A 26,386-nucleotide genomic window follows, 5' to 3' on the forward strand; every position below is an offset into this window, starting at 1 on the left:
TAGCTTAAACAACACAACTTTATTTCTTACAGTTATGCAGGTTAAAAAAGTCCAAGATCAAGATGCTGGCCAACCTGTTCCTGGTGAGAACACTCCCCCTGGCTTGCCAGGCTACTTGTGCCTGCACGGCGGTGGAGAGGGAGAGAACAAGCAAACCTCTGGGGTCTCTTTTAATACGGGGACGAATCCGATCACGGAGGGCTCCACCCTCACGACCTCATCTAAATCAAATCACCTCCCCTAGGCCCCATCTCCAGTGCTATCACATTGGGCATTAGAACTTGAGCATGTGAATTTTAGGGAGACAGTTCAGTCCACAGCAAAGTGTATTTATATATAAAGACAAAGCACACACCATAGCAAGTTACCAACCAGCAAAGGTAGGGGAAGGGGATACAAGGTTTTATTATTTTTCAATGTTCCAAACATTTTCATAACAAAGAGTTGGAAGGAGTTTTGAAGCTGCCGGCAAACAGAAACCTCGGGAGAAGGGAAGGGCACATGAACACCGTCTTCAAGAACGTGAAGCGCTGTCCCACGGAAATGCTTTCCTTGTGTTGCTCCGAAGACAGGGCTTGGCCCGCTGACCCACTGGTAGACGCTGAGGTGGCACATTTAGACTCAGTGCAAAGGACTTCCTGAAAGCTAGAACTGTCCAACAATGGAAATGCTGCTTTCAGGAAGAACTCAAATGCTTCTCAGTGGAAGTGTTAACACACAGCCCGGAGAACCATGTCAAGGATGCCATGTGCAGGGGCCTCAGCAGCAGGGCGGACGCCAGAATCACCAACCCTCCAAAGTGAGGATAAAAACACACGTGCACCCATAAGCACACAACACCTAACGGGTGGTCTACAGGTAGGGATGGCTTTCCAGTGATTATCTTAGAACAATTCGCAGAAAAGAGCTTTAATAGTTCAGGTGTACATTTGTGTTCACCTAGTGTTTCCCACAGGCAGAATCACACAAAACTCAAAATTCACCTTATGCTCTTAAGTGTCTCTGATATTTCCATTGCCTTGCAACAAATTTACACTCTAGCAGAACTGCCTGGGGGACCCTACTTCCCACCAGGCCAAGTGGGGCTTGAGCTCACCACCCTCCCTCTCCAGCCACCGTCCTGGCCTGCCTCCCACACTAGACGCAGCTTGCTCAAATCCTTCCCTCCTCTCCTTGCTCCCCCCCAAGTTTCACCGTCAGCAAAGCTCAAACACGGTTTCCTCAAGTTGATCCTTCTTTACAAGCAAAGATATGGGTTAGTAGATTAAGACAAGGAAGTGGAAATAGGTGGTTTGTTTTCACTTGCCAAACTGGCTACCTGGACAGGGCTCATAACCAAGGCAAGGTGGCTAGCTCGGTATTAGCCCCTAGCAAGAAGGCCACACCTTGCTGCTTCCATGTGCCAACCCTAAATAGAAACACTCCAACGTTCTGATCAGGAGGAAACAGTAAGGCCAATATACAAGACTTCCCACCACCGCATGTCCAAAGACAAACACTCTTGTACCAATCTTTATGTATTTATTCACACATTTGATAAAAATGTCACAGTTAGAAGTGAAATCATTACAATGACATAAGTAACTGTACAGACTGACCCCAAGTACAGGGTCAAGTTGCCAACATGAGCAACATGTAGCTTGTAACACCTGTGCACTCTTGCCCACACCCATCTATGCCCCAACAATCATAGGCGCTAAGTTCAGATGTAACCCACGGAACTTCCCCCTGGCTTCTGTGAAGTCCTGGGGATGAGAAGAGAGGAAGGATCAACGAAAGAAGCTGGAGCTGCTTGACACATCTCTCTGTTCTGCCAATGACTCAGAGTAGGCAAGACATGAAACATGGGGGCAGTTATTTCCTTGGCACAAAACTTAACAGGCAACAAAAATGTCCAGAGGTTTAAGTCAGTCTGAGGCTTAGACCCCCTTTTCAACAACATCAAAGAGTAGCAAGTAGGGGAAAATCCAGCCGTTTAAATTCTAGGGAAAAAAGAGAAGGGAGTATTTAAAACTTGATCCCTATTCTGTGAGATTGAAGCAGGACCATAAGCAAAATCAGCCAGGCCAAACTGATACCATCTGACTGACTTTATCCAAACGGTGTAGTCTGCTTTCACTTTAACTCTGAAGAGAGCAGGAAGAACTCTGCAGAGGAACAAGAGGGTCACATAAACTACATCCCCATTGTATTAGTATCTGGGGCAAGACTACATCTATTTCTTCACACAGCTTGTCTACAGCTCTGAGAGCTCCAAGGGAGTGTCCCAACCCCTATTCCTCTGCCTTTAGCCTTCCAAGATGGACAAGTCCTCAGCATCCAGTCAAACATGAAGTGTGAAAAATACTGCCTGAATCAAAACGGTATTTTCTATATAGTAGGGCCATGGAGAAATCCTACTCACCTTCCCAATTCCTACATTTTGACACAAAGGTTTAAAAAAAAAACAACCCTTAAGTGTAATGTTTTAAGCATCCCTAATGCTCGAAACACTGATGACACAGAAAACTACCATCTGAAAAGATTCATTTCCCAGTGTTCCTGGTAAATGGGCTAAGGAAGGAGGCGCTGATCCAAATTAATATAGTGGATGAATACAGAGTAACTGGCCAAGGCAAAGGAAACTGCTTTGTGGGAGGGCAAGTCAATGGGGTGTATTTGGGAGGCAGAGAGAAATTCCTTGGTACAAACCTGATGTCCCTAAAGGTAGAAGCAAGGGGAGGACAAGGCACTTACGCTGCCAAGCAAGAGTTCACATCCATTCAACACTAGCACTGTTACCAAGAGCTCTCCCAATGACCCCTCACTAAAGACTCAACTGGCCAACTGTACTTTCCAGCTGGACCTTGAGAACTGAAGGAAATCCCAAGTGCTGCAGAACCGATGGTGGGAACTGGAATGTTGGCAGAGGAAACTACTCAGAGGAAGCAAAAAGAAGTTGTCCCCTTCTGGCCTGAGGTGAAAGGTTTGTTCCAAATTAGCTCAGTTAAATACTGAATTTCAAAATGCTTGGCCTGAGAATATGACAACGCCCCCATGGATGCCTCCTTCTGTATTGATAAAGAGCAGTTAAGAGCTCTGAATGAAACTGGACACCAGCTATTAAGTTATCTTGCACTGGTGGTTACAGCAGATGCCTTCTAATACATGTCCCCATTCTGTAGCAGATAAGGGACTGGGACAGGGCTAGATGCAGCCTCTCCCTTCTTATCCCAAAGCCCTTCAAGCATACTCGATCCGGGCAGGGCCACAACTACCCTCACTCTTCCGCTCTGAAGACGGGGTAGTAGACTTGGCTTCACTGCCCGTTTCCAGAGGCTTAGATGAGATATAGTCCTTTACTTTGATCTCCATGTTCTTGGCTTTCAGAGTGGCCATGTGCAGCTTCTCCAGGAAATCTGGCATGCCTGGTGGGAGAGAAGAAAATCTGGGTAGGCTGAAATACAAACCAACAATAGACTCAAAATTAGAAGGTCCTACTTCTCTTATGATAGGGAGCCGATTCCTTTCTTATAGAGATCACAGCCTAATTGACAACCTGTGAGTGACAGCTGTCTCCTAAGAGGTATAGAGAGTGAAAACAATCCATGGCCTCTGAGATCCTGTGAAAAGGGGTACTGATCAAGCCACATAAGGCTTTTGGGTGATTAAAACACCACTTATCAGTAGCATAGCCTAATTATCTAATTTTATTTAGACAAATATCAAACAGAAACACCTAATCTCTCCATTCTCTCCCTGAGGTATTAGAAGCTGTCTATAGAGAAGCAAAAGAAAGAAAATCACACGAGGATGCTTTTTAAAAACAAGAAACTGGGAGAAAATGGTGCAGTTACAGCTGTGATATATAGCCTTTGTGAAGGCATGTGGTAGCTCCTTTCTCAAGGTTACTGTCCTAGAACTACCACATTTTCTCCACCAGATTGCATGGCCTCCAACACTATCTAAAAAGAAAAAATTTGTAACGTGTTAACATACACAGTCCATATTTAAGGAATAAAGCTAAGCAACTGTTCTTAAAACTCCTTTCCGGGCGCATGCTGCTTTCAGGGACTCCTGAATTCTCATCCCTCCAAACCCGAGCTGGAGACTTCAATGTCTTCATAGTATTCAAGAATGGACTTGGAAAGATGTTTAATTTCTCCAATAGTGCTCCCATGAGACAAACACTAACCTTCCTGCTTGCCAGTAAGAGCTACAGAAAAACAAAATGCTCAGCCCAGGTTCCAGGCCCTGTATACAAGTGCCCACTCACCACTGGACACCATCCAACTGACGCAGTAGCGAGGAAACACGGTCTGGGGATTGTCACTGTATGTCAACAAGTAGTCAAAGCCATTCTGAAAAAGAAAAACAGCAAAAATAATGATACTTGAATTACCCACCATAGCTTCTATATCTAGTACCACAGAATGATCATGATCGGACTCGGGGGCAGACAGTGTCATTTTTTACCCTGTGCAGAAAAAGAGTTAATACTGAAGCCCTCAGAGCTTGCTATTCATAGAAAGGCCACCCTACAAGGTGGGCCCTCAGGTGGTGTTTGGGAACTTGGCTCCCAGAGTATTCCCAGTCAGCAGTTAAAATGTTAACGGTGGCTCCCTGTGTCTTGTCTGCTGTGAAAACAATAATATAGTTTATGCTAAACACCTGCTTTCCTTCTGGAGCATCTGGAATTTTGGTATGTGCTATGCAGAGGATCCCTATGTGACCAGCCCCAAATAAAAATCTTGGGTGCCGAGTCTCTAATGAGATTCTCTGGGCAGAAACATCACATACATGTTATGTTTTTGTTGCTAGAAGGAAAATGCGCTCTCCTTCGTGAGGGGGCAGGGGGCAAGAGAGAGCGAACGCAGGAGAAAGCCTCCACATGGATTCCTTCAGACTTTCAGACTCAGCCTGTCTCTTCCCTTATGATCCAGCTGAGCATCCTTACTACATGACTCTAATAAATCTCAGTCATGAGTATAACTACATGCTGAGTCCTAGGAGTACTTCCAATGAATTTTCAAATGTGGGAGTGGTCTTGAAAATCCCAACACATATCCCAAAATGTTTAAAGGTCCTAATCTTTATATAAACTCTGGGGTGCCTAGGTGGCTCAGTCGGTTAAGTGTCTAACTTCAGCTCAGGTCATGACCTCATGGTTCATGGGTTCGAGCCCTGCATCGGGCTTTGTGCTGACAGCTCGGAGCCTGGAGCCTGCCTCAGAGTCTGTGTCTCCCTCTCTCTGCTCCTCCCCCACTCATGCTCTGTCTCTCTCTCTCAAGAATAAACAAACATTAAAAAATTATATATAAACTCTGCTGCTGTTGCTGCTACTACTACTAGTACTAACGGCAAACATTTATAGAGCACTTAATGATGTGCCAAGAACTATTTCCAACTTATAATGTAGGTAGTTACCCCATTTTACAGAGGAGGAAACTGAGCAAAAAGAAGTAACTTTGCCCAAGGTCACCCACATACTCAATGACAGCCAAGATGAACCCAGAATTCTGACTGCAGGGCCCATGTACCCACCACCACTCTTTTTGGCTCAGCCCTGTCAGTGCCTATTCCAGTGAAGGACAGGGGATTAAGGAGATTTATAGGTGTCCTGATCCTAGGAGATGTCTTAACCAATTATGCTCCACCCAAAGGGGTAAGAGATAACCACTTGCATGTCATACTTTTTTTTTTTTTTTTAATGTTTTTAGAGAGAGAGAGAGTACATATGTGAGCTGGTGAGGGACGGGGGTGGGGGGTGGACAGAGGATCTGATGCAGGCTTCGTGCTGACAGCAGAGAGCCTGACACGGGACCTGAACTCAGGAACTGTAAGATCATGACCTGAACCGAAGTCGGACGCTTAACCACTGAGCCACCCAGGCACCCTTATGTCTGCACTTTTTAAAGCAGAGTGGCTACAACTCCAGTTGGTAGAACTACAACTATAAATTCCTATGCTTATTTTTTTTAAATGGTTTTATTTTTTGAGAGAGAGAGAGAGACTGAGCATGAGTAGGGGAAGGGCACAGAGAGAAAGAGAGGAAGACACAGAATCTGAAATAGGCTCCAGGCTCTGAGCTGGCTGTCAGCACGGAGCCCGACAGGCAAGAACCCACGAACTGTGAGATCATGACCTGAGCTGAAGTTGGATGTTTAACCTACTGTGCTACCCAGGCACCCTTCCTATGCTTTTTATTAAACCATTTTTTAAAATGTATGTTTATTGAGAGAAAGAGAGAGAGAGATGGAGGGAGGGAGGGAGGGAACATGCACGCGCACAAGCAGGGGAGGGATAGAGAGAGACAAAGACAAAAGATCCCAGGCAGGCTCAGTGCCAACAGTAGACAGCCTGATGCGGGGCTTGAACTCACAAACCACGAGATTATGACCTGAGTCAAAGTGGGATGCTCAAACGATAAACCATCAGGCACCCTTAAGTTCCCATGCTTTTACACCAAAGTTCTTTTTTTTCCTGAATAGACTGTTTAATCTTTTATTCGTTTACTCAATATATATTTGAATGCTATGTGTCTGGCACTGTGCTAGGTGGGACAGAGCAAACAAAAATGTGCTAGTCCCCGCCCTCAGGAGCTTCCAATTAACACAAGAGATGCCATAACCAAGATACAGATGAATACTATGGAAGTAAAGAGAAAGGAAAGGTAAAAGCTGTACAGCAGAAAGAGTACCGGTGCCCACCACGAAGGCTGGCTACAAGACTAAGTTAGTTAATATACACAGAAGACTTCATTCTTCCCATAAAACACTTGGACTGAGAAGTCAAGAGACCTGGTTCTCATACACCACTACTTGTATTTTTTAAACAGGAAATCAAAAACAGTGATTACCCATAGGAAGAAGGAAGGAACTGAGTGGAAGGGACAGGGATAGAAGCAAAATCACTCTAAATAGTCTTATTTATAGATTTGACTTTGGAAACACAATTTTTTTTCACAATTTAATAAAACAAAATTAAACTTCACGTAACTTTAAAAACTCAATTATTCTGTACACTATGTACATATCCTAAGGATAAAAAAATACAAATTTTAAATCATCACATTATTGGTGATCTTGGAGGTCGTACTCTAAAGCTGCTGTGTGTGTATGTATTTCAGGTTTAAGCAAATGAGTAATTATGTTTGGAGTGATGGGAATGGAATTTTTCATCATGGGAAAAGATGACAGATGTAAGACACAAAATACAAATAAAAACTCTCCAGTCTGAAATTTAAATTAAAAGTATAAAAGCATGCATTTAGGATTTATCTTTAAAACAAACCACAAAATTTATTACTTAGTTCTATCTTCTGAAAAGACCTAAAAACAATGAGCAAGCCAAGAGCTATTACTCCTAGAAACCAAATTCTGGTTATTTATTTTTAAAGATTTTATTTTCAAGTAATCCCTACACCAAACATGGGGCTTGAACTTACAACCCTGAGATCAAGAATCACATGCTTTTACTGACTGAGCCGACCAGGCACCCCCAAATCATGATATTTAAATGACAATTTCTTAAAAGGAACTAGGGCTCCCTAAAGAAATGTTAATTCCCAGGTTTACAGCTAAAACCATACAAGATGAACCTGGGACATCTTATAACATCAGAAAACAAGAGAACCCCTGAGGTCAGGTCAAAAGACTCAAGCCAGGAAGATGAGGTTCCTAATGCCCAAAAACTAGGACAAATTTGAGTATCAGTAAGAATAACTGTAGGGGTGCCTGGGTGGCTCAGTCGAGCTTCCAACTCTTGATGTCAGCTCGGGTCATGATCTTGTGGTTCACGGGTTCGAGCCCCACACTGGGTTCTGTGCTGAGAGCGTGGAGCCTGCTTCAGATTCTCTCTCTCTCTTTCTCTCTGGCCCATCCCTGCTTGCACTTGTTTCTTAAAATAAATAAACTTAAAAAGAAAAAAAAAAGAGTAACTGTAATAGACTAAAACTAACCAAACATGCTTAAAAACGGAAATATCGATCCTCAAGACAAAAAGCTTCTGCACAGCGAAGGAAACAATCAGCAAAACTAAAAGGCAACTGAGGGAATGAGAGAATATATTTGCAAATGACATATCAGATAAAAGGTTAGTATTTAAAATCTATAAAGAACTTAATCAAACTCAACACCCAAAAAATAAATAATCCAGTGAAGAAATTGGCAAAAGACATGAATAGACACTTCTCCAAAGAAGACATCCAGATGGCTAAGAGACACATGAAAAAATGCTCAATATCACTCATCATCAGGAAAATACAAATCAAAGTGACAATGAGATACCACCTCACACCTGTCAGAATGGCCAAAATTAACAATTCAGGAAACAACAGATGTTGGCGAGGATGTGGAGAAAGGGTAACCCTTTCACTTTGCTGGTGGGAATGCAAACTGATATAGCCACTATGGAAAAAGTGTGGAGGTTCCTCAAAAAATTAAAAATAGAACTACCCTACGACCTAGCAACTGCACTATTAGGTATTTATCCAAAAGATATAGAAGTGCTGATTTGAAGGGGCCATGCACCCCAATGTTTATAGCAGCACTATTAATGATAGCCGATGTATGGGAGGAGCTCAAATGTGCATTGACTGATGAATGGATAAAGATGTGAGATACACAGATACACAATGAAATACTACTCAGCAATCAAAAAGAATGAAATCTTGCCATTTGCAACAACAAGGATGGAACCAGAGTGTATTATGCTATGTGAAATAAGCCAGGCAGAGGAAGACAAATATCCTATGTTTTCATTCATATGTGGATTTAAGATACAAAATAGATGAACATAAGGGAAGGGACGCAAAAATAATATAAAAACAGAGAGGGAGACAAACCAGAGAACTGGGGAGGGGTGCTGGCAGGGTGCCAGGTGGGGGGGAGATGGGCTAAATGAGCAAGGGAAATTAAGGTGAACACTTGCTGGGATGCGCCCTGGATGTTATATGTAAGTGATGAATCACTAAATTCTATTCCTGAAATCATTATACTATATGTTAACTCATTTGGATTTAAATTAAAAAAAACCAAACAAACTGAAATAGCATTAGAAGTCTTCTATCTTTGCTTCTACAGCAAAGACTAATGGTATTTCTTTATAACAAAAATAAAAACTTTACTTTTGGAGGATTCCTGGTTGAAAGGACCAATGCATTATTTTGAAACTTATAAATAAAGGAACAAATCAACCATTTCTCTTACTTCCCTTTCCTACATGCGCTATAGGAAACCGAATAGTTGGTGAGAAAAATTACCTTAATGTATTTCAATTAGTAAGTGGAAATACATGAAGAATAAAGGAATTACAAAATCAGCAATTTGTTAGTCCCCTAATAAAATAATGGATCTGAGCCATAACCATCAATCATTTCTAAATTCACAAAGAAAGAAACAGACATCAACTTGCCTTCTGATAAAGTGGTCTTACCCAAAGCAACCAACCAACCTGAATCTGTTCAGGCCTGAGGTTTGAACATTAACTACCAATACCCAGTAAATACAGGCAGGGGATGGGGACAGAGGAACATGTTAAATGATACTATGGAGATACAATCATCAAAATCCAGGACAAAGAACCCTGCTTCTTCAACAAATACAACTGCCCAAAAAAAAAAAAACAAAAAAACAAAAAAACACCAAAAACCACACACAAACAAAGGAAAGAGGGGAAACATATGGACTTCAAAATACTCTAGAGATAATACGAACAAATTTCAAACGTCTAGAGTCTGGATCATATTTGGGTCTTTTTTTTTCCTTCCTTCAACAATTTTACCTTTTGAGACGCCTAGGTGGCTCCGTTAGTTAAGCATCCGACTCTTGATTTCAGCTCAGGTCATGATCTCACAGTTCATGAGTTCAAGCCCCGTGTCAGGCTCCACGCAAACAGCAAAGAGCCTGCTTGGGATACTCTGTGACCCTCCCTGCCCATGCTCCATGTCTCAAAATAAATAAGCTTAAAAAAAGATTACTTTTTTTAATTAATTTTTTATTTTGAGAGAGAGAAACCAAAACCAAGACTCAACACAACCAACTGAACCACTCACTCAGGTGCCCCTTTTTTTTTTTTTTAAAGCAGGCTCCATTCCCAGCACAAGAGTCCAACATGGGGCTTGATTTCACAACTGGGAGATCATGACCTAAGCCAAAATCAAGAGTCAGATGCTTAACCAACTGAGCCAACCCAGGCATCTTTGTGTCCTGATTCAAATAAACCAACTACAAAAAAATTTCATGGACCATCAGGAAAATATGAACACTAACTAGATTATTTGATGTTAGGGATTATTATGACACTGAGGTTATATTTTCAAAAATGTGTCTTCTTTTTGAAATAAATACTGACTATCTATAGAAAAATTCTTCTATGGGTTCTTCTATAGCAAAGCAAGAAACTGTTTCAAAATAATCAGGAGAGGGGGCGCCTAGGTGGCTTAGTTGGTTAAGCGTCTGACTTTCGCTTAGTTCATGATCTCACGGTTCGTGGGTTCGAGCCCCGCGTCGGGCTCTGTGCTGACTGCCAGCTCAGAGCCTGGAGCCTGCTTCAGATTCTGTGTCTCCCTCTCTCTCTGACCCTCCCCTGCTCACGCTGTCTCTCTCTCTCCTAGAAATAAATAAAACACATTAAAAAAAAATTTTTAAATAATCAGGAGAGCAGGAAAAGGGACAAGAAAGGATACAGATAAAACAAGTTTGGCCATGAGTTGATGACTGTTGGAGCTGGGAATGGATACAGAAGGTTCATTACACTATTCTTTCTACTTCTTTATCTTTTATATGTATTTCAAATTTTCCCTAATTAAAAATAAAACAAATAAAACACCATTCCTTGGCTCAAGAATCTACTTTCCAACTGGCAAATCCAAATGCAGGTGCCTGGTTTTCTAGTAATCTATCAACATGGTCAATGTTAATTTATCACTCCTCCCTAATCTCAACCTTCCTTTATAAGTGGGGAGTCTCTGAACATACTCATGGCTCATTCTTGTCTTTGATAAATCATGTTGTCTGCCTCCAGGGCGCTTCCTGTTTTCCTCTATCCAGTCTGCCTTTTCACAAGACCCAACTCAATCTTACCTTTTTCGTAAAGAGCGTGCCACCAATATACCTAAAGAATTATATAGACATTCTCTATTGTTCTCCCACCCCAGCTGAAAGAAATTATTTCCTGGGTCCCTACTAGGTGCAACACACTCTGTTAGGTGCTAAACAATGCCTTAGCTATACATGGTCACAGTTTCTAAAGGTAACAATGCCAGGACTCAAGTCAGTTTTTTCAACAGGAAATATATGGGCAAGGTTCAAATTTTAAAGGAGAAGAGTGAGACCGAAGTCTGTCTCCCACACTGTCTCCAGCCTGACCCAGGCTCCCCTTCCTAAAGACAACTAGCCATGGACAGCAGCCTTACTTCGTATCTATCTTCTAAATTTCTAAAGGACTTTCGAGCATTTTTAACTACAACACGCTATAAATAAACTTTTTACACTGCAACCAGTTCTCTCTGTCTCACACACACACATTCATACACCCTTATGTACCTAAACAAGCCTCATGAAATATGCTTATACTCAGATTTCTACTCCATGCATTCTTTTTCTTTTTCAGCTGATCATAACGCACTAAATGAATTTTGTCTTCCACTAATGGGTAGCAATCTGTGGGTTGAAAAATACTGCTCTAAAAATAGTACACAAGTAAACACACAGATCTCCCAGTTAAAAAAAGAGTCAATCACCACATTAACTGAAGTGAACCACCATTTCTGTCATATTTAAAGTCTTATGTCAGCCAGTATAAATAGAAAAACTTGTTGAAAACAAAACCATCCTAAAGCACACAGTTCCTCCAGCTCAAAAATAAAAGTAATGGGAAGAAACAAAGCCTTTAATTATAAGGTGAAATACAACTAAAAACAGCAAGCACTGGAATCAATATGTAGTAAACTCAACAGAGATTTGACTAAAAACAAAAAAACAAAAAATACCAAACTCCTTACGTTGAAAAAAATATTCTTCTCAAAGAAAGGTCATAGAATCTTAAAGAAAGCTGAGAACATTATTTTAACCCTCTCATTTTACAGATAAGGAAACAGAAACACAGAAAGGTTTTAAATGTTCTGCCCACTGTGGTGAAATTTGATGGAAAAGGTGCTCCTTCACTTCCTAAGGAATGCTGCTGACATTAGGCCAACGTCTTCTCTGATCTCTCATACAAACAGGAACCAGTGGAACATTAGAATTTTGTCCTGGGGGAATCTTTCAGGTATATCACCCTACAGAAGTGGTTCCCAAACGAGTAGCATCAGCTTCACATAGGAACTTCTTAAAAATAAGAATTCTTGGGATGCCTGAGTGGCTTTGTTGGTTAAGCATCCGACTTCAGCTCAAGCAATGATCTCGTGGTTTGTGGGTTTGAGCCCCACGCTGGGCTCTGGGCTAACAGCCCAGAGCCTGTAGCCTCCTTCAGATTCTGTGTCTCCCTCTTTCTCTGCCCCTGCCATGCTCATGCTTTGTCTCTCTCTCTCTCTCTCAGTAATAAAACCATTAAAATTTTTTTTCAACAAAATGAGAATTCTTGGGCAACACCCCACCACTGTATGTTAACAAGCTCCAAAGGATTCTGACGCATGCCAAGTTTGAGAACCATTCCCAGTTCAGACAAAAGACCTTCCTTGAGAAAATTCCACAGCAGCTACACAACATCTCTTGGATGTTGTAAAACTCACCTCATCAAATGACTTGTGGGGACGGATAACCATCTGGGATTCATAAGATCGGACCCTTACAAATTCTGGAGACTCTGGAACACTAGGGTGCTCCACAGCACTGGTGAGGAGAAAAGTTAATGAAACTCTTAGTAATATTTGCATATATAAAACAGCATAAGGGCTAAAGTTAAGGGGAAAATCTAAAGAGCTGGCTCTAATATTTAAAATAAAACAGAAGAGTCCCTAAGATGAATGAATACAAACTAAGTTCTAAAAACAACGTGAGTTTCCTTGGTGATTCCCGGCTGACTAGGCTTTCTAAGCTTTATGCTGAAGAAGAAGGCATTTATTTTTCTAATTATCAACATTAAGGTTAAAGAAATGGTTTAATGAAAAGCTTACATCTCTTCAATCTTTCTAGACTGTCAACAGTCACAGCCCACCCCACTCATGTTCTAGCTGGGATGGATGGGGTCCTAGCAGCACCCTTAATAATACCAAGAACATGTAAACGTCCACCAGACATATAGGAAGGACACAGCTAAAGGACCTTAGGAGGAGCCACAGATAACCACACATACCGTGACACCAACACCATCACATTGTTTTCTTGATCCACACTATACCGTCGAACATAAACATAATCCCGGGAGTACATTGGATACTAAAGAAGAGGATAGGCAGAATTAGTGTTCTGCTTCACATGGATATGATAAAAGTAAAAACAGTAATAAAAATACTCACAGGAAAATGGGTTACCCAGTGGAGAACCTCAGAACCACTAACCACATCCCTCTCAATCACTTCCAGCTTGATTACCAGGGCATCCCACTTTTTTCTATACTCTGTATCCAGCTGCAGAAAGAGAAAAGACTATCAAGACCTAAGAAATGGAAAACAAAGCTGCAGAAGGCTTCTCCAGATACTTGGACCTCTGACCCAAGGATCTTATTCTGAAACAGAAATCTGATCTAAAAGTGGCAAAGTATGAAAAACATAACTGTTTATTTTAGACAGGTCTTTCAAAATCCTTTCTTATAGGCCAAAAGCATTACCTTGAAAGTGAATCTTATTAAAGAAAAGCAAAGCACGGGCACTTGGGTGGCTCAGTCAGTTAAGCAACCAACTCTTGATTTTGGCTCAGGTCATGATCCCAGTTTGTGGGGTCAAGCCCCACATCAGGCTCTGCACTGACCTCATGGAGCCTATTTTGGATCCCCCCTTTGCCCCTCCCCACTCTCTCTCTCAAAAATAAGAATTTTTTTTAAAAAAGGCAAAGCAAAAGAAAATAGAAGAAAAAAATATTGTGATAGACATGTTTGGGGAAAATTTAATAGGTAGTGATATAAATGTATAAGGGTAAAACAATTTTTTAAGGTTTTAAACAGACAAAAAGTCCAAAAGTATAAGCAACACTTCACACAAAGAAATGCAAGCAGCATATTTTAAAATTTCTAGCATCACTAATAACTAGGGAATTTCAAAGTAAGACGTATCATACACATCTAAACACAACAAAAACTCTCTATAAATTAACACAATTCAGTGCTTAGGGGGAAAGTGTGCACTTGCATATTATTAATGAGTGATATAATCATCAATTAGTTACTAAAAGAAAGCCTGATAAAACAGAAAAAGCCTAGAAGGAAAAGAGTTTTTTTATACAACTCTAGGTGATCCCACCTTCCCTTTTCATACATTTCCACCCAAAGAAGAAAGAAGTCTTTGAATACTCATCATCTTTACTAAATAAATAGCTTCACTGTGGCAATATTCCAGATTACTAAATCCTGACTGGATCTGCACTGAAGAGGAAAATGCTATAAAGAACATTATCAGGTCAATAGATAAAAACTGGAATACAAACAGAAGTGTAAGAGCTGCATCAATGTTAAATTTAGAGACTTGACACTGTCTAGTTTTAGGAAATACACACTGAAGGATTTGGGAATAAAGGAACACGTATGTAACTTACCCTTAAATTGCTTAGGAAAAAAATGACTATAATCCCTTATAAAATACTAAAAAAACTCAAATACATTCCTCTAATTGATCTTCCAAACAGTCCTGTAAGAGGACAGAAAAGTCTCATTCCCTTGGACAAAGAACAAGTCCAATGTTTACCCAGATGCCATCTGACAGGAGATGAAGGATATAGAGATAGATAGATGTACTGAAGCTAATGTCTTCTGAGTCAAAGAAATTATTCACGTGGACAGTTTTAAGTGGATTTCTAGGCTTACTAGAAGCTCCAAATCTGGAAAGAAAAATTTACTCACTTGAACATTGAAGAACTGCCGAGGTGTCACATCTGTGTACGTTCCAAAAACTAGAATGACAACAAAGAATAAGGAATGCTTGCCACACCCCCATTACTCACCTCATTCCTACCACTTAATTGCATTCCAATTATAGTGTACTGAGGACAGATCTTAAAGGCATATTCAGGGGCACCTGGGTGGCTCTGTCGGTTAAGCGACTCTTGATTTCAGCTCAGGTCATGACCCCAGGGTTCCTGAGATCGAGCTGCACATGAGGCTCTGCACTGACACAGTGGAGCCTGCTTGGGATTCTCTCACTCCTCCTCTGCCCCTCCCCCCATAAATAAATACTTAAAAAAAAACACATTTGCTATTAAAAAAAAGGCAGATTCAGAAACTCATGTCATTTTGGGGCAGCAAAGTAAGACAAAGACAACCTACAGCAAAGTATAGCAATGAAGACACTGAGATGCTTGTCATCTGGGAGAGGCAAAACAAAAAACAAGAAACCATGGTAAATTTTCTGACCAAGAATCAGAAAAGAACAGTTTAAAGAGGATGAGGAACAAAAGTCCTGCCCACCTGGGCAACCAGGGAACATACAACGCAGCCAAGTGGGGCTCACCTCTGTACTGGTAAAGGTGAGTGCCTGTAATAGGGCGCCGCCACAGCTTAAAGTGTTTCTTATCCATCACCATTTCCCATGGCTGCTCTTTGCCCCCTGGATCTTCATTCCCTTCTGTCTGGGATTTTGGTTCTGAAGGGTGGCGTTCAACTCCAGAGCGCTGAAACACGTGTGACATTTCCTCCAACCGTTTCATCTCATCAATGGATCTGCAAAGAAAAACCAAAGGAATGGTGCAGGTGGTTGTAACTAACCTGTGAAATGAAATGTCCACACAGTGACTTACAGAAGAAAGGTGAGGGTTTAAAACAGTATAAAGTGTAATGAATAAAAACCTGAGTTCCTGAGCTTGAATCTCAGTCCAACATTCAATCACCAAAACATTAAACTACCTGATCAGTCTGTATTCTTAATCTGTAAAATGGGGATAACAGCATCTACCTCAAAGGGTTATAATAAAAACTTATGTAATTACATATTTTTCCTCATCTTTTAAAAATATAATTCACATTCCAGAAGAATCATCATTTTATAGCATGCAATTCAATGTTTTTGTAGTATAGTCACAAGGTTGTGTAACCATCACCACTAATTCCAGAACATTTTCATCATGCCCCCAAAAAACTACACCCATTGGCAGTCACTCACCCCCTATAACCTCTGACAACCACTAATCTATTTTCTGTCTCTATGAACTTGCCTATTTTGGACAATTCATATAAAGAGACTCATGCAATATATAGCCTCGTGTCTCGATTTCTCTACTCAGTATATTTTCTTATGAATTTTTTAATGTTTTATTTATTTTTGAGAGAGAGAGAGGGAGGGAGGGAAGGTGAGGCAGAGAGAGGGAGACACAGAATCTGAAGCAGGTTCTAGGCTCTGATCTGTGAGTACAGAGCCCAATGTGGGGCTCAAACCCACAAACTGTGAGATCATGACCTAAACTGAAGTAGGATGCTTAACCGACTAAGCCACCAGGTGCCCCTCCACTCAACATATTTTCAAGGTTCATTCATGGTGTACTTTGTTCCCCTCTTTTTTGGCTGAACACTTCTATTTCATTGAATGATATATCACATTTTGTTTATCCATTCATCAGGTGATGGGCAATTAGGTAAATTTCTACTTTTTGGCTATTATGAATAATAATGCTACAAACATGTGTGTATGTTTGTAATGCAGGCACAGTTCTACACAGTTTTCAGTTCTCTTGGGTAGATTCCTAGGAGTGGATTTGCTGGGTCATGGCAACTCTATGTTTAACCTTTTGAGAAAGTGCCAAATTATTTTCCAAAGCAGCTGCACCATTTTTATATTCACACCAACAATGTATGAGGGTTCCAACTGCTTAACATCCTTGCCAACACTTGTTATTGCCTATCTTTCTGATTCTAGCAATCCTAGTGGGTATGAGAAGTATATCTCATTGTGGCCTTTGATTTGCATTTCCCCAGGGTTTAAAAATGCTAAGCATATTTTCAGGTGCTTTATTGGCCATCTGTGTATCTTCTTTGGAGAAATAGCTATTTAAATCTTCACCTATTTTTATTTTTAAATGTTTGAGAGAGAAAGAGAGAGAGAGGGAGAGAGAAAATATGAATGCCTGTGCAAGTGGGGGCAAGGCAGAAGGCGAGGGAAAAAGAATTCCAAGCAGGCTCCCCACTATCAGTGCAAAGCCCCACACAGGACTTGATCTCAGGAACACTGGGATCATGACCTGACCCAAAATCAAGAGTTGGACATTTGGGGCACCTGGGTGACTCAGCTGGTTAAACATCTGTCTTTGGCTAAGGTCATGATCTTATAGTTCGTGAGTTCAAGCCTGCAAACTTGCTTCAGATTCTATGTCCCCCTCNTCAGACACTTAACCAACTGAATTACCCAGGTGCCCCTCTGCCTATTTTTAAACTGGGTTATCTTTTTATTGTTGAAATATAAGAGTTCTTTTATACACTCTGAAAAACAGTCCCTTTTTTTTTTTTTTAATGTTTTATTTATTTCTAGGAGAGAGAGAGAGACAGCGTGAGCAGGGGAGGGTCAGAGAGAGAGGGAGTCACAGACTGAAACAGGCTCCAGGCTCTGAGCTGGCAGTCAGCACAGAGCCCGACGCGGGGCTCGAAACCACGAACCGCGAGATCATGACCTAAGCGAAAGTCGGACGCTTAACCGACTAAGCCACCCAGGTGCCCCTGAATAACAGTCCCTTATCAGATATAATTTATAAATATTCCCTACCATGCTTTGGGTTGTCTTTTCAGTTTTTTGATTGTGACCTCTGATGCATGAAAGTTTTTAATTTTGATGGAGTCCAATTCGTCTATTTTCCTTTGATTGTGTTTTTGGCATTACAGCTAAGAAACCATCACTGCCTAAAGTCATAAGTTCTTATGCCTGTATTTTCTTCAAAGAGTTTTAGTATTTAAAAAAAAGTTTTAGTATCAATTTACACCTTGATCCATTTTGAGTTAATTTCTGTGTACGGTGTGAGGCAGGGGGTCTAAATTCATTATTCAGCATGTGCATCTTCAGTTGTCCCCGTCCCATTTGAAGATTATTCTTTCCCCCACTGAATTGTCTGGCACTTTTGAAAATTAAATGCCCATAAATATAAGGGTTTACTTCTAAAACTCTCAATTTTATTCCAATAATTTATTTGCCTATCCTTACACCAGTACCATATATATTTTTTAATTTTTACTTATCTTAAAGACAGTGAATGGGTTTGGGGCAAAGGGAAAAGGAGAGTGAGAGAGAATCCCAAGCAGGCTCCACACTCAGCGTGGAGCCCAACACGGGGTTCGATCCCACAACTGTGAGACTGTGACCTGAGCTGAAATCAAGAGTCCAATGCTTAACTGACTGAGCCACCCAGGTGCCCCTCATATCACCTTAGTTACTATAGCTGGGTGATAAGTTTTCAAATCAGAAAGAGTGAATCCTCCAACTTTGTCCTCCATTTTCAGAACTGTTTTGACCATTCTGGGTCTTTTTCATTTCCATATGAGTATCATGAACAGTTTGTCAAATTGCACAAAACAGTGTACTAATTAAGATTCCGATAAGGATTGTGTTCAATTTATAGATCAGTTAGACTGGTAGTGCTATCTTCACAATATTGTCTTCCAATCCATGAACAGTTTATCTGCCCAGTGGGTTTAAAATTTCTTGCAATGATCTTTTGCAGTTTTCAGGAAAAAAAAAACATAGTACAATGTTGAACAGAAGTGGTGAGCAGACCTCTTTGTCTTATTCCTTATCTTAGGGAAAAGCTTTCAGTCCTTCACCATTAAACTATGCTAACTATGTCTTTTGTAGATGCCCTTTATCAAATTGAGGAACTTTCCTTCTATTCCTAGTTGTTGAATCATTTTTTTATCACGAAAAAAGGTTGGAATGTCAAAATGTTTTTCTGCATCTACTGAGATCATATGGTTTTTATCATTTGTTAACGTGGGGCATTAAACTGATTTTTATATGATGAACTAACCTTACTTTCTTGGAATAAAACCCCACTAGTTCATGTCCCTTTTAATATGTTGCTGGATTCAGTTTGTTAGTTAGTATTTTGTTCAGAACTACATAAAGCTTTAAAACATCCAAGATAATGCCGTATAACCTTCTGTCTCATATATTATTTAGAAACATATGCCTATGCACAGACACAGATGAGAATGAAATACAACAAATTGAGATAATCTGGGGGACAGAGGAGATTTCAACTGGACAAGAGTATAAAGAAGGCTCTAACAGTATAGTATTTTCTTTCTTAAATGTAACTGTATTTGTAACATTCACGTTAAAGTCTTTTTGTATATCTGAAACATTTTATAATACTTTTTTCAAACATGGCTTGTATTTTCCCCATAACTTTTAAACAGCTGGTAGGAAAGAAAGGCTGCTGGCTGTCTGCATTATATACAATTCTGTTATTCAAGACTGAAGACGACATCAGCTACTGAGAGACTGGCTGAAATACCCACCCTTCTTCAACCTTCAGAAAAACATACAGTTCAAGGTTAACTTCCAGACAGAGTTAACCATATACTTTTACTTTTATTCCTCTACAGTCACATATATTATAATTAATCTATATACATACCTCCTCTTTACTAAACTATGAATTCCCTAATGTACCCAAATCAGTTTTTCATGTCTGTATTCCCAGCTCGTAGCAAGTACCTGGTAAACATCAGACACTCAAGTGTTTACTGAATAAACAGTAAATAAATATGAAAGTAGGCCTCAATGATTCAAATTCTTATTAAAAGATTATATTCACATATTACTTTAAAAGCCAAAAATTCAAAGTTATACTAATAGCCCGATTAAAAGTTTAGAGCAACCCAAAGCGATGGTGACTGTAAAGACACGTGTTCCAGTCCTTGCTCTGTCAACTATGTGATCTTATGCAAGTTATTTTACCTGTAAAGACCTCCCTTTTTCCACCTGTAAAGTCAGGACATTATTCTTGAAAGTTGCTATTAGCTCTAAAATTCCATTTCTCTGAATTTTAAACTTTGGACTTGGATGAGAATCTCAAAATAGGTGCGATATGGCTCCCTCTCAAGCCCTAGCAGTTGGGAGTACAGCACCTAATTTAAGGGAGGTTAATTAGAAGACTTCTGGCAGAGGTTATGAATCTTTTTTTTTTTTAATGTTTTCTTTCTTTCTGAGAGAGAGAGACAGAGACAGAGACAGAGACAGCGTGAGCAGAGGAGGGTCAGAGAGAGAGGGAGTCACAGACTGAAACAGGCTCCAGGCTCTGAGCTGGCTGTCAGCACAGAGGCCGACGCGGGGCTCGAACCCACGAACCGTGAGATCATGACCTGAGCCGAAGTCGGATGCTTAACCGACTAAGCCACCCAGGCGCCCCAGAGGATATGAATCTTGAGGAAATAATAAAAGGCACAGGATCTTTTGGAGATAATTTTCAGTGATCCTGAAGAAGTTGAGAGTCCAGCAGTGCAACCAATCTAGGGGAAACAAAACCAGGAATACTGTCCTAAGAAAACTGATTATTCCTTTTGGTCAATCTATACCCTGGCCTTCTTGTCAATGTCCTTAGTGACCTAACATCTTTCTGATTAATCCCTTTTGGCTTAAGTTAACCAATATCACCTCTGTTTGCAACCAAGAACCCTAGTCAGTACAATTTATACTGATGTTCTGATGAAAGAAATTTAACCATTTTTAGAAAGTTTAATTTGAATCTAAAATTGCAAAACAGGATTCACTGCTATCACTACAAACACACATAGAAATAGGAAAGGAACTTTACAGTAGACCATAAAATCCTTCAGAGAAAACAAAAGCAAAACCACAGCCAGACTTGCTCAGAGAACAATTCAGGCATCACATAGCACCAACTATGACACTTCAGGACTAGTAAAGCATTCTTCAATAAAAATTAAGCACCACCCTTGAATGTCATTCTTACCACATAATGAAGGCAGGGAGGAAAGTCTTATTAAAATTACATCAGAGGCTCATAAAGTTACATAGTAATAAGGTTTAAAAAATTAAATTATATGACTATAGGCAATATTTTTAACGGCTTTCCACGGTGGTACAGAGCTTCTGACCCATTGCTTATCAACCTCTCCTATATAATTAAAGGTCATTAGGTGGCCTTGATTAAAATTATGAGACTAAGTGCCCAGAGGGGGAGAGAAATGTCTTGTGAAGGCCTGACATTCATTCTTGAAATAGCACCATCTGAATGCTGGCAAAAGACTACATCATGAAAATGCAAATGATTCTTGTCCACAGATTCAACAATGTCTGAAGGATCTCAACTTCTATATGTGGAGGAAGGAAAACCTCTCACCATTTATCTTTATTTTTATTATTTTTTAATGTTTTTATTTCTGAGAGAGAGACAGCATGAGCAGGGGAGGGTCAGAGAGAGAGACACACAGAATCTGAAACAGGCTCCAGGTTCTGAGCTGTCAGCACAGGACCCGACGCAGGGCTAGAACCCACGAACCGCGAGATCACGACCTGAGCTGAAGTCGGACACTCAATCGACTGAGCCACCCAGGCGCCCCTCACCATGTATCTTTAGACTGGTGTGCCAAATCTTGTTTGGATAGGGTGAGTATCTAAACCTTGTTATCTAAGAGACTTAGGTAATAAGAAGAAAGGACAAAAGAGATTATTCCCAAAATAGTAACTGAACCAGCAGATTAGTAAAGGGATTAAGAAAAGACAGCCAATGCTTACCTTTCTCCGAAACTAAAGGCATTTCAATATGGAATGAGAGGTATAGAAACTGAAGGCATAAAACTATTAAAACAGAGTAGTAAGTATAACTAGCTTTAGCTCATGGAAGTCCTGCCCCAGTGTAGAGTTAATATAAGGGTCCAAAATGATTCAAATGAAGCCATTCTTGTAATTAGTAATTTCAATAAAACAACTGCCTCAATTCACATAATCCCTTCCTTAAACTACAAATTATTGTCAAGTATATTTCAAGTATAACTGTTATGAAACAACACACCGAGAAATACAAGACATCAAGCTAGCTCAGTGCAATTCTGGGCCAATTGGTTAATGGTAAAATAATAAAGACAATGTAAAACCACTGGAGTCTGGTTTAATGTAGTTCTGATGATCTAAGAAGGGTATGTCAGCAAAAAATCTTCAAGTAACAATGGCAAAAAGGAAAAAGGACTTTTTGTTGATCATTTATCTAATTAATAACACACCAAAAAAATCACACTTATTCTAAATGCCCTGAGAGACAAAAGCAGGAAACTGAACAATTTCTTTATGAAACTTTACTGGCACTCATTTACTCAAATTTCTGGAGCAATGGACTGTAACTTTTTCAACAAGAGGAAGGGTTAACAGAACATTTTCCCCTAGCCTTTCATATTTCTTAATTTCCTTCCTCTTTTTGTTTCTGAAAAAAAAATTTTAATGTTCCAAAGCAATCAAAAATTACTGCTGTGTTTTTCCAGAAGATCTGACCTGCACAGGATGCCAGCTGGTACCAAAGAGAGTGACTGAAAGTTATTTTGTTTGATTTGTTTAATTGAAGCCAATTGGGTAAGAATACTAGAGCAAGCATTATAAGACACGACTTCTACACCTGGTGCCCATCAGTGTAGTCAGAGTCACTATGTACAAGTTATTTCATTTCTCAAATTTTCTTGCTGTTGCTAAATAAATGAGATTCTATTTGTTGTTCTTAAGCACAGAAGAATTGAAAGCAAGGTTATTCCTTTTCATTTTGAATAGAGACTCAAATAACATATGAAAAAACAGATGCCATGTTAAAGCACACATTCAGAGAGTACCAGCACAAGTTGGTACAAAAACAGCACAGAAGAACCAAATGCTGTGATTTAGGGACCATGGGACAATCATGCTCTTCTTCCATTAACAATGAAAAAAATGCACTTGTCCTGAGGCACATTCAACTGTGCTCCATTATGGAAGCCACCCAAAATCACTTCACTAGAACAAACAAAATCTAAGATATTCCAAACTAGCTATAACAACCTCGGCAGTGCCTTAGCAAATAAAATACTTAAACGACAAGTAAAAAGAGTTAACCCGAACCCAAAACATTTTATTAAATAAAATATATGACAAAGATATTAGAAACATGATGAACCTGTAGAACCACTGTACAATCAAGATATAGCTGAAGAGCGTTATTATTTGTCTCCCTACTGAGGTAATATTTTTTTTTTCTCCAAATGGACACCTTCATCAAATTTTAGGTATATGACTGAATTCAAGTATGAACTAGAAAACAAACTGTTACATGAAGGTCTTTACTAGAACAGCTCTGGAGGATCAGAAAGGCCTTAAGTGTTCTGACTGGCCTTCATCTAAGCTTATGAAATTCCCAAGTGGGTTAACAGAGAGCAATACCTCTTCAGGAGCCGGATTAGAATTAAGAATGTTTCAAATGCTCCCAGGTTTCACAGACAGCCCAAAGAGAAGGGAAACGGTATGAACACAGGGACTGGTCATCAACTGGTCTCTCTTTCTGCTACAGTGGGTAGTGACTACTGACTCCAATGTTTACCACATGCACTTTTTATCTTGTGTTCCTCTCTAGCTCCTGCTAATGGGAGACCTACTAAACAGAGGCTCCAGGACAGACTGCCCATAAAAACACAGGAAATAAGCCAAAGAAATGTCAACTACCACCTAGGTCCCCAATGCTACTCGATTCCTATCCCAAAAGATCTCCCTTTCTTTTGCACCAGGTAGCCCTTTTCTGGTTTTCTTCTCCTTCCTAAATAGATCCAACTGGGAATTTTCCTCTCAAACTTGACTACTGGAGAACATGGGTATTTCATCATCAAAAAGAAAAAGAATATCCAGGGGCGCCTGGGTTGCTTAGTCGGTTAAGCGTCCGACTTTCACTTAGGTCATGATCTCGCGGTTCGTGGGTTCGAGCCCCGCGTCGGGCTCTGTGCTGACTGCCGGCTCAGAGCCTGGAGCCTGTTTCAGTCTGTGACTCCCTCTCCCTCTGACCCTCCCCTGCTCACGCTGTCTCTCTCTCTCTCTCTCCTAGAAATAAATAAAACATAAAAAAAAAATTTAAAAAAAAGAAAATGAATATCCAAACAGATAATTGAGAATTTCTTAATTTAATGGTTTTCCTCCCATAGGTCATTTTATTTTTTTTATTTTTTAAATATTTTATTTCTAGGAGAGAGAGAGAGAGACAGCATGAGCAGGGGAGGGTCAGAGAGAGAGGGAGTGACAGACTCTGAAACAGGCTCCAGGCTCTGAGCTGGCAGTCAGCACAGAGCCCAACGCAGGGCTCGAACCCACGAACCGCGAGATCATGACCTGAGCGAAAGTCGGACGCTTAACCGACTAAGCCACCTGGGCGCCCCTCCCATAGGTCATTTTATTTCTCATACCTGAAACTGCTTCATTAGACCAATGAAGAAGTTGCACAAGAATACTAACAGAAACTAGGCAAGCAACCTATCAGACCTGGATATCTTAACATTTTTGTGAAAAAGATTGTTAAGATTTTCGATTGTATTTATATCCTCAAGGTGGACATTTAGTAACTAGTAAATTTTCCATAGGTGTATTATAGTAACACGGGAATCAAACACCATAGCCTAAGGCCAACCACCTAATTTTGTAAAGCTTTAGTGGGAAACAAAAATTTAGGGGGTAGAGGGAGGGAGGGAACAGCTGCTGAAAAAAAATACAGAGGGGTATCTGGGTGGCTCAGTCGGTTAAGCATCTGGACCCTCGAATTCGGCTCAGGTCATGATCTCCCGGTTGTGAGCTCTGTGCTGACAGTTCGGATTCTGCTTGGGATTCTCTCCCTCTCTCTTTCTCTCTCTCTGTTCCTCTCCCACCTGTGCTCTCTCATAAAATAAATAAACTTTTTTAAAAAAGGAAAATACAAAGACACTGTAAAGCAAGAGCTAAATCAAGGCTTCCCCATCACATTAGTTGAAAACTATCAGGACTAATATTTAGAACCACAGATTAACAAATTCAGCCAATGGTACAGCATTTCTCACCCAGAAGTTTTGATGACGATGACAGCACAACTTCAGAGCCTAATGATACACTATTTACTAAGTTCCAGTTAAAGCAGCAAAAAACTGACCTAATTTTTGCAGGTTAAAATGGCTGGGCTACTGCTTTCTTTGAGGAAGACAAAATCCTTTCCAGCCTCATAATTCTGTCACCGCGACAGAAGAGCTTTCCTGGGGGGCATTTGTCACGAAATCCCATTTGGAATGCAGGAATTTTGTAGGTCACATATCCCTAGGTCACATTTTAAATCTGCTTTGAATATGCACTTTTTTGGAAGAATTAAAGAGTACGTGAACAATGGGTTACACGGCTTCAAGATCTAATTCGTTTTCTTACAACGTTATTTCTTCACCATGATGCTCCCTATTCAAAGCCTTCCCACCTACACTAACCTACATTTCGTTATTTCCAGCCCGACAAATGAAATGAGCACACAGAGGCAATAAATAACACGGTCTGCTAAAACAGGATCAAGTTACTGCATCGTCATTTCAAGTACCACCGGGCAAGCCGGCCACACCGACCGAAAAGGCAGGGCCCCGAGGATCGACGTGCCAACCTCCAAACCCGACTGGCCCCAACGACCTCGCCTCCGGACTCACCTCTGCAACTCCTCCTCCTGGATCCTCTCCTCGTCCCACACGAACGCGCCAGCGAGCGCCGCCATCAAGGCAGAGGCATGGCCAGGGCGGCCGCGCAGCCGGCGCCAGAGGCGGCCGAGGAGGACGCGGCGCGAGGTCTCCGAGTAGAGGCGGCCGTACAGCTGCGCGATCTGCTGCGCGCGCCGCACACGCAGGCCCGTCACGAAGCGGCACTGATTGGCCAGCAANGGAGGCGAACTAGGCCTCCCGCTCGGGGCAGAAAGAACGAGCCCGGAAAGGCGCGGGCGGCCTGCTGCCGAGTGCCCCTAAATGGTCGGCTCCAAACTCGTCTCACGGTCTAACAGGCTTTTCATCTCTCTTTGCAGCAACCGTCGAGGAAGAGTCCCCTTTGCGGAGAGAGTCGGTCATGGCACAGCCGCGGGGGTGGCCCCGCAACCGCTGCAAGAGGCGTTCCTGGGCTCAGGCCGCGAACGCGGCAGGCCAACAGCCGGTCCACACTGTTGGCCCCCTGCCTCCTTGGCGTCGTCAGGCCGGCGCCAGGCTCCGTGGCGTACGGCGCTCAGAAAGCAGCGAGGTGGGCGGCTCAGTCGCGGCAGCAGGTGAGGTCCCGGGCGTTCGGCGTCCGCCACATGCGCTGCTCGCCTGCAACCTACCCCTTTCGTGGCCA

The 26,386-nt window shown here is 41.1% G+C and overlaps 1 protein-coding gene across 1 annotated transcript; it reads right to left on the reverse strand.

Moving 5' to 3' along the window:
- STARD7 (StAR related lipid transfer domain containing 7) lies at nucleotides 1-25,879 on the reverse strand. The gene is made up of 8 exons (XM_077773445.1): nucleotides 25,720-25,879; nucleotides 15,581-15,789; nucleotides 14,974-15,023; nucleotides 13,439-13,549; nucleotides 13,276-13,358; nucleotides 12,713-12,812; nucleotides 4,256-4,340; nucleotides 1-3,407 (listed from the first exon to the last, which is right to left on the reverse strand). Exons 1-8 carry the CDS (start codon nucleotides 25,782-25,784, stop codon nucleotides 3,223-3,225), a joined length of 888 nt encoding a protein of 295 aa, XP_077629571.1. The 5' UTR covers nucleotides 25,785-25,879; the 3' UTR covers nucleotides 1-3,222.
- Nucleotides 25,880-26,386: the final 507 nt, after the last annotated feature.

Source organism: Crocuta crocuta, unplaced genomic scaffold (genome assembly GCF_008692635.1).
Source record: "Crocuta crocuta isolate KB4526 unplaced genomic scaffold, BGI_CrCroc_1.0 scaffold67, whole genome shotgun sequence".
NCBI classification, from domain to species: Eukaryota; Metazoa; Chordata; class Mammalia; order Carnivora; family Hyaenidae; genus Crocuta; species Crocuta crocuta.

What these genes read in the sequence shown, in the direction of transcription:
- STARD7 (XM_077773445.1), bottom strand. Translation starts at nt 25,784, where the DNA reads ATGGCGGCGCTCGCTGGCGCGTTCGTGTGGGACGAGGAGAGGATCCAG. An exon ending in GGCAGTTCTTCAATGTTCAA is followed by an intron (nt 13,550 to 14,973) that starts GTGAGTAAATTT and finishes CTCTTTCTGCAG; the next exon opens with CTGGATACAGAGTATAGAAA. An exon ending in CCCACAAGTCATTTGATGAG is followed by an intron (nt 4,341 to 12,712) that starts GTGAGTTTTACA and finishes TTTCTTTTTCAG; the next exon opens with AATGGCTTTGACTACTTGTT.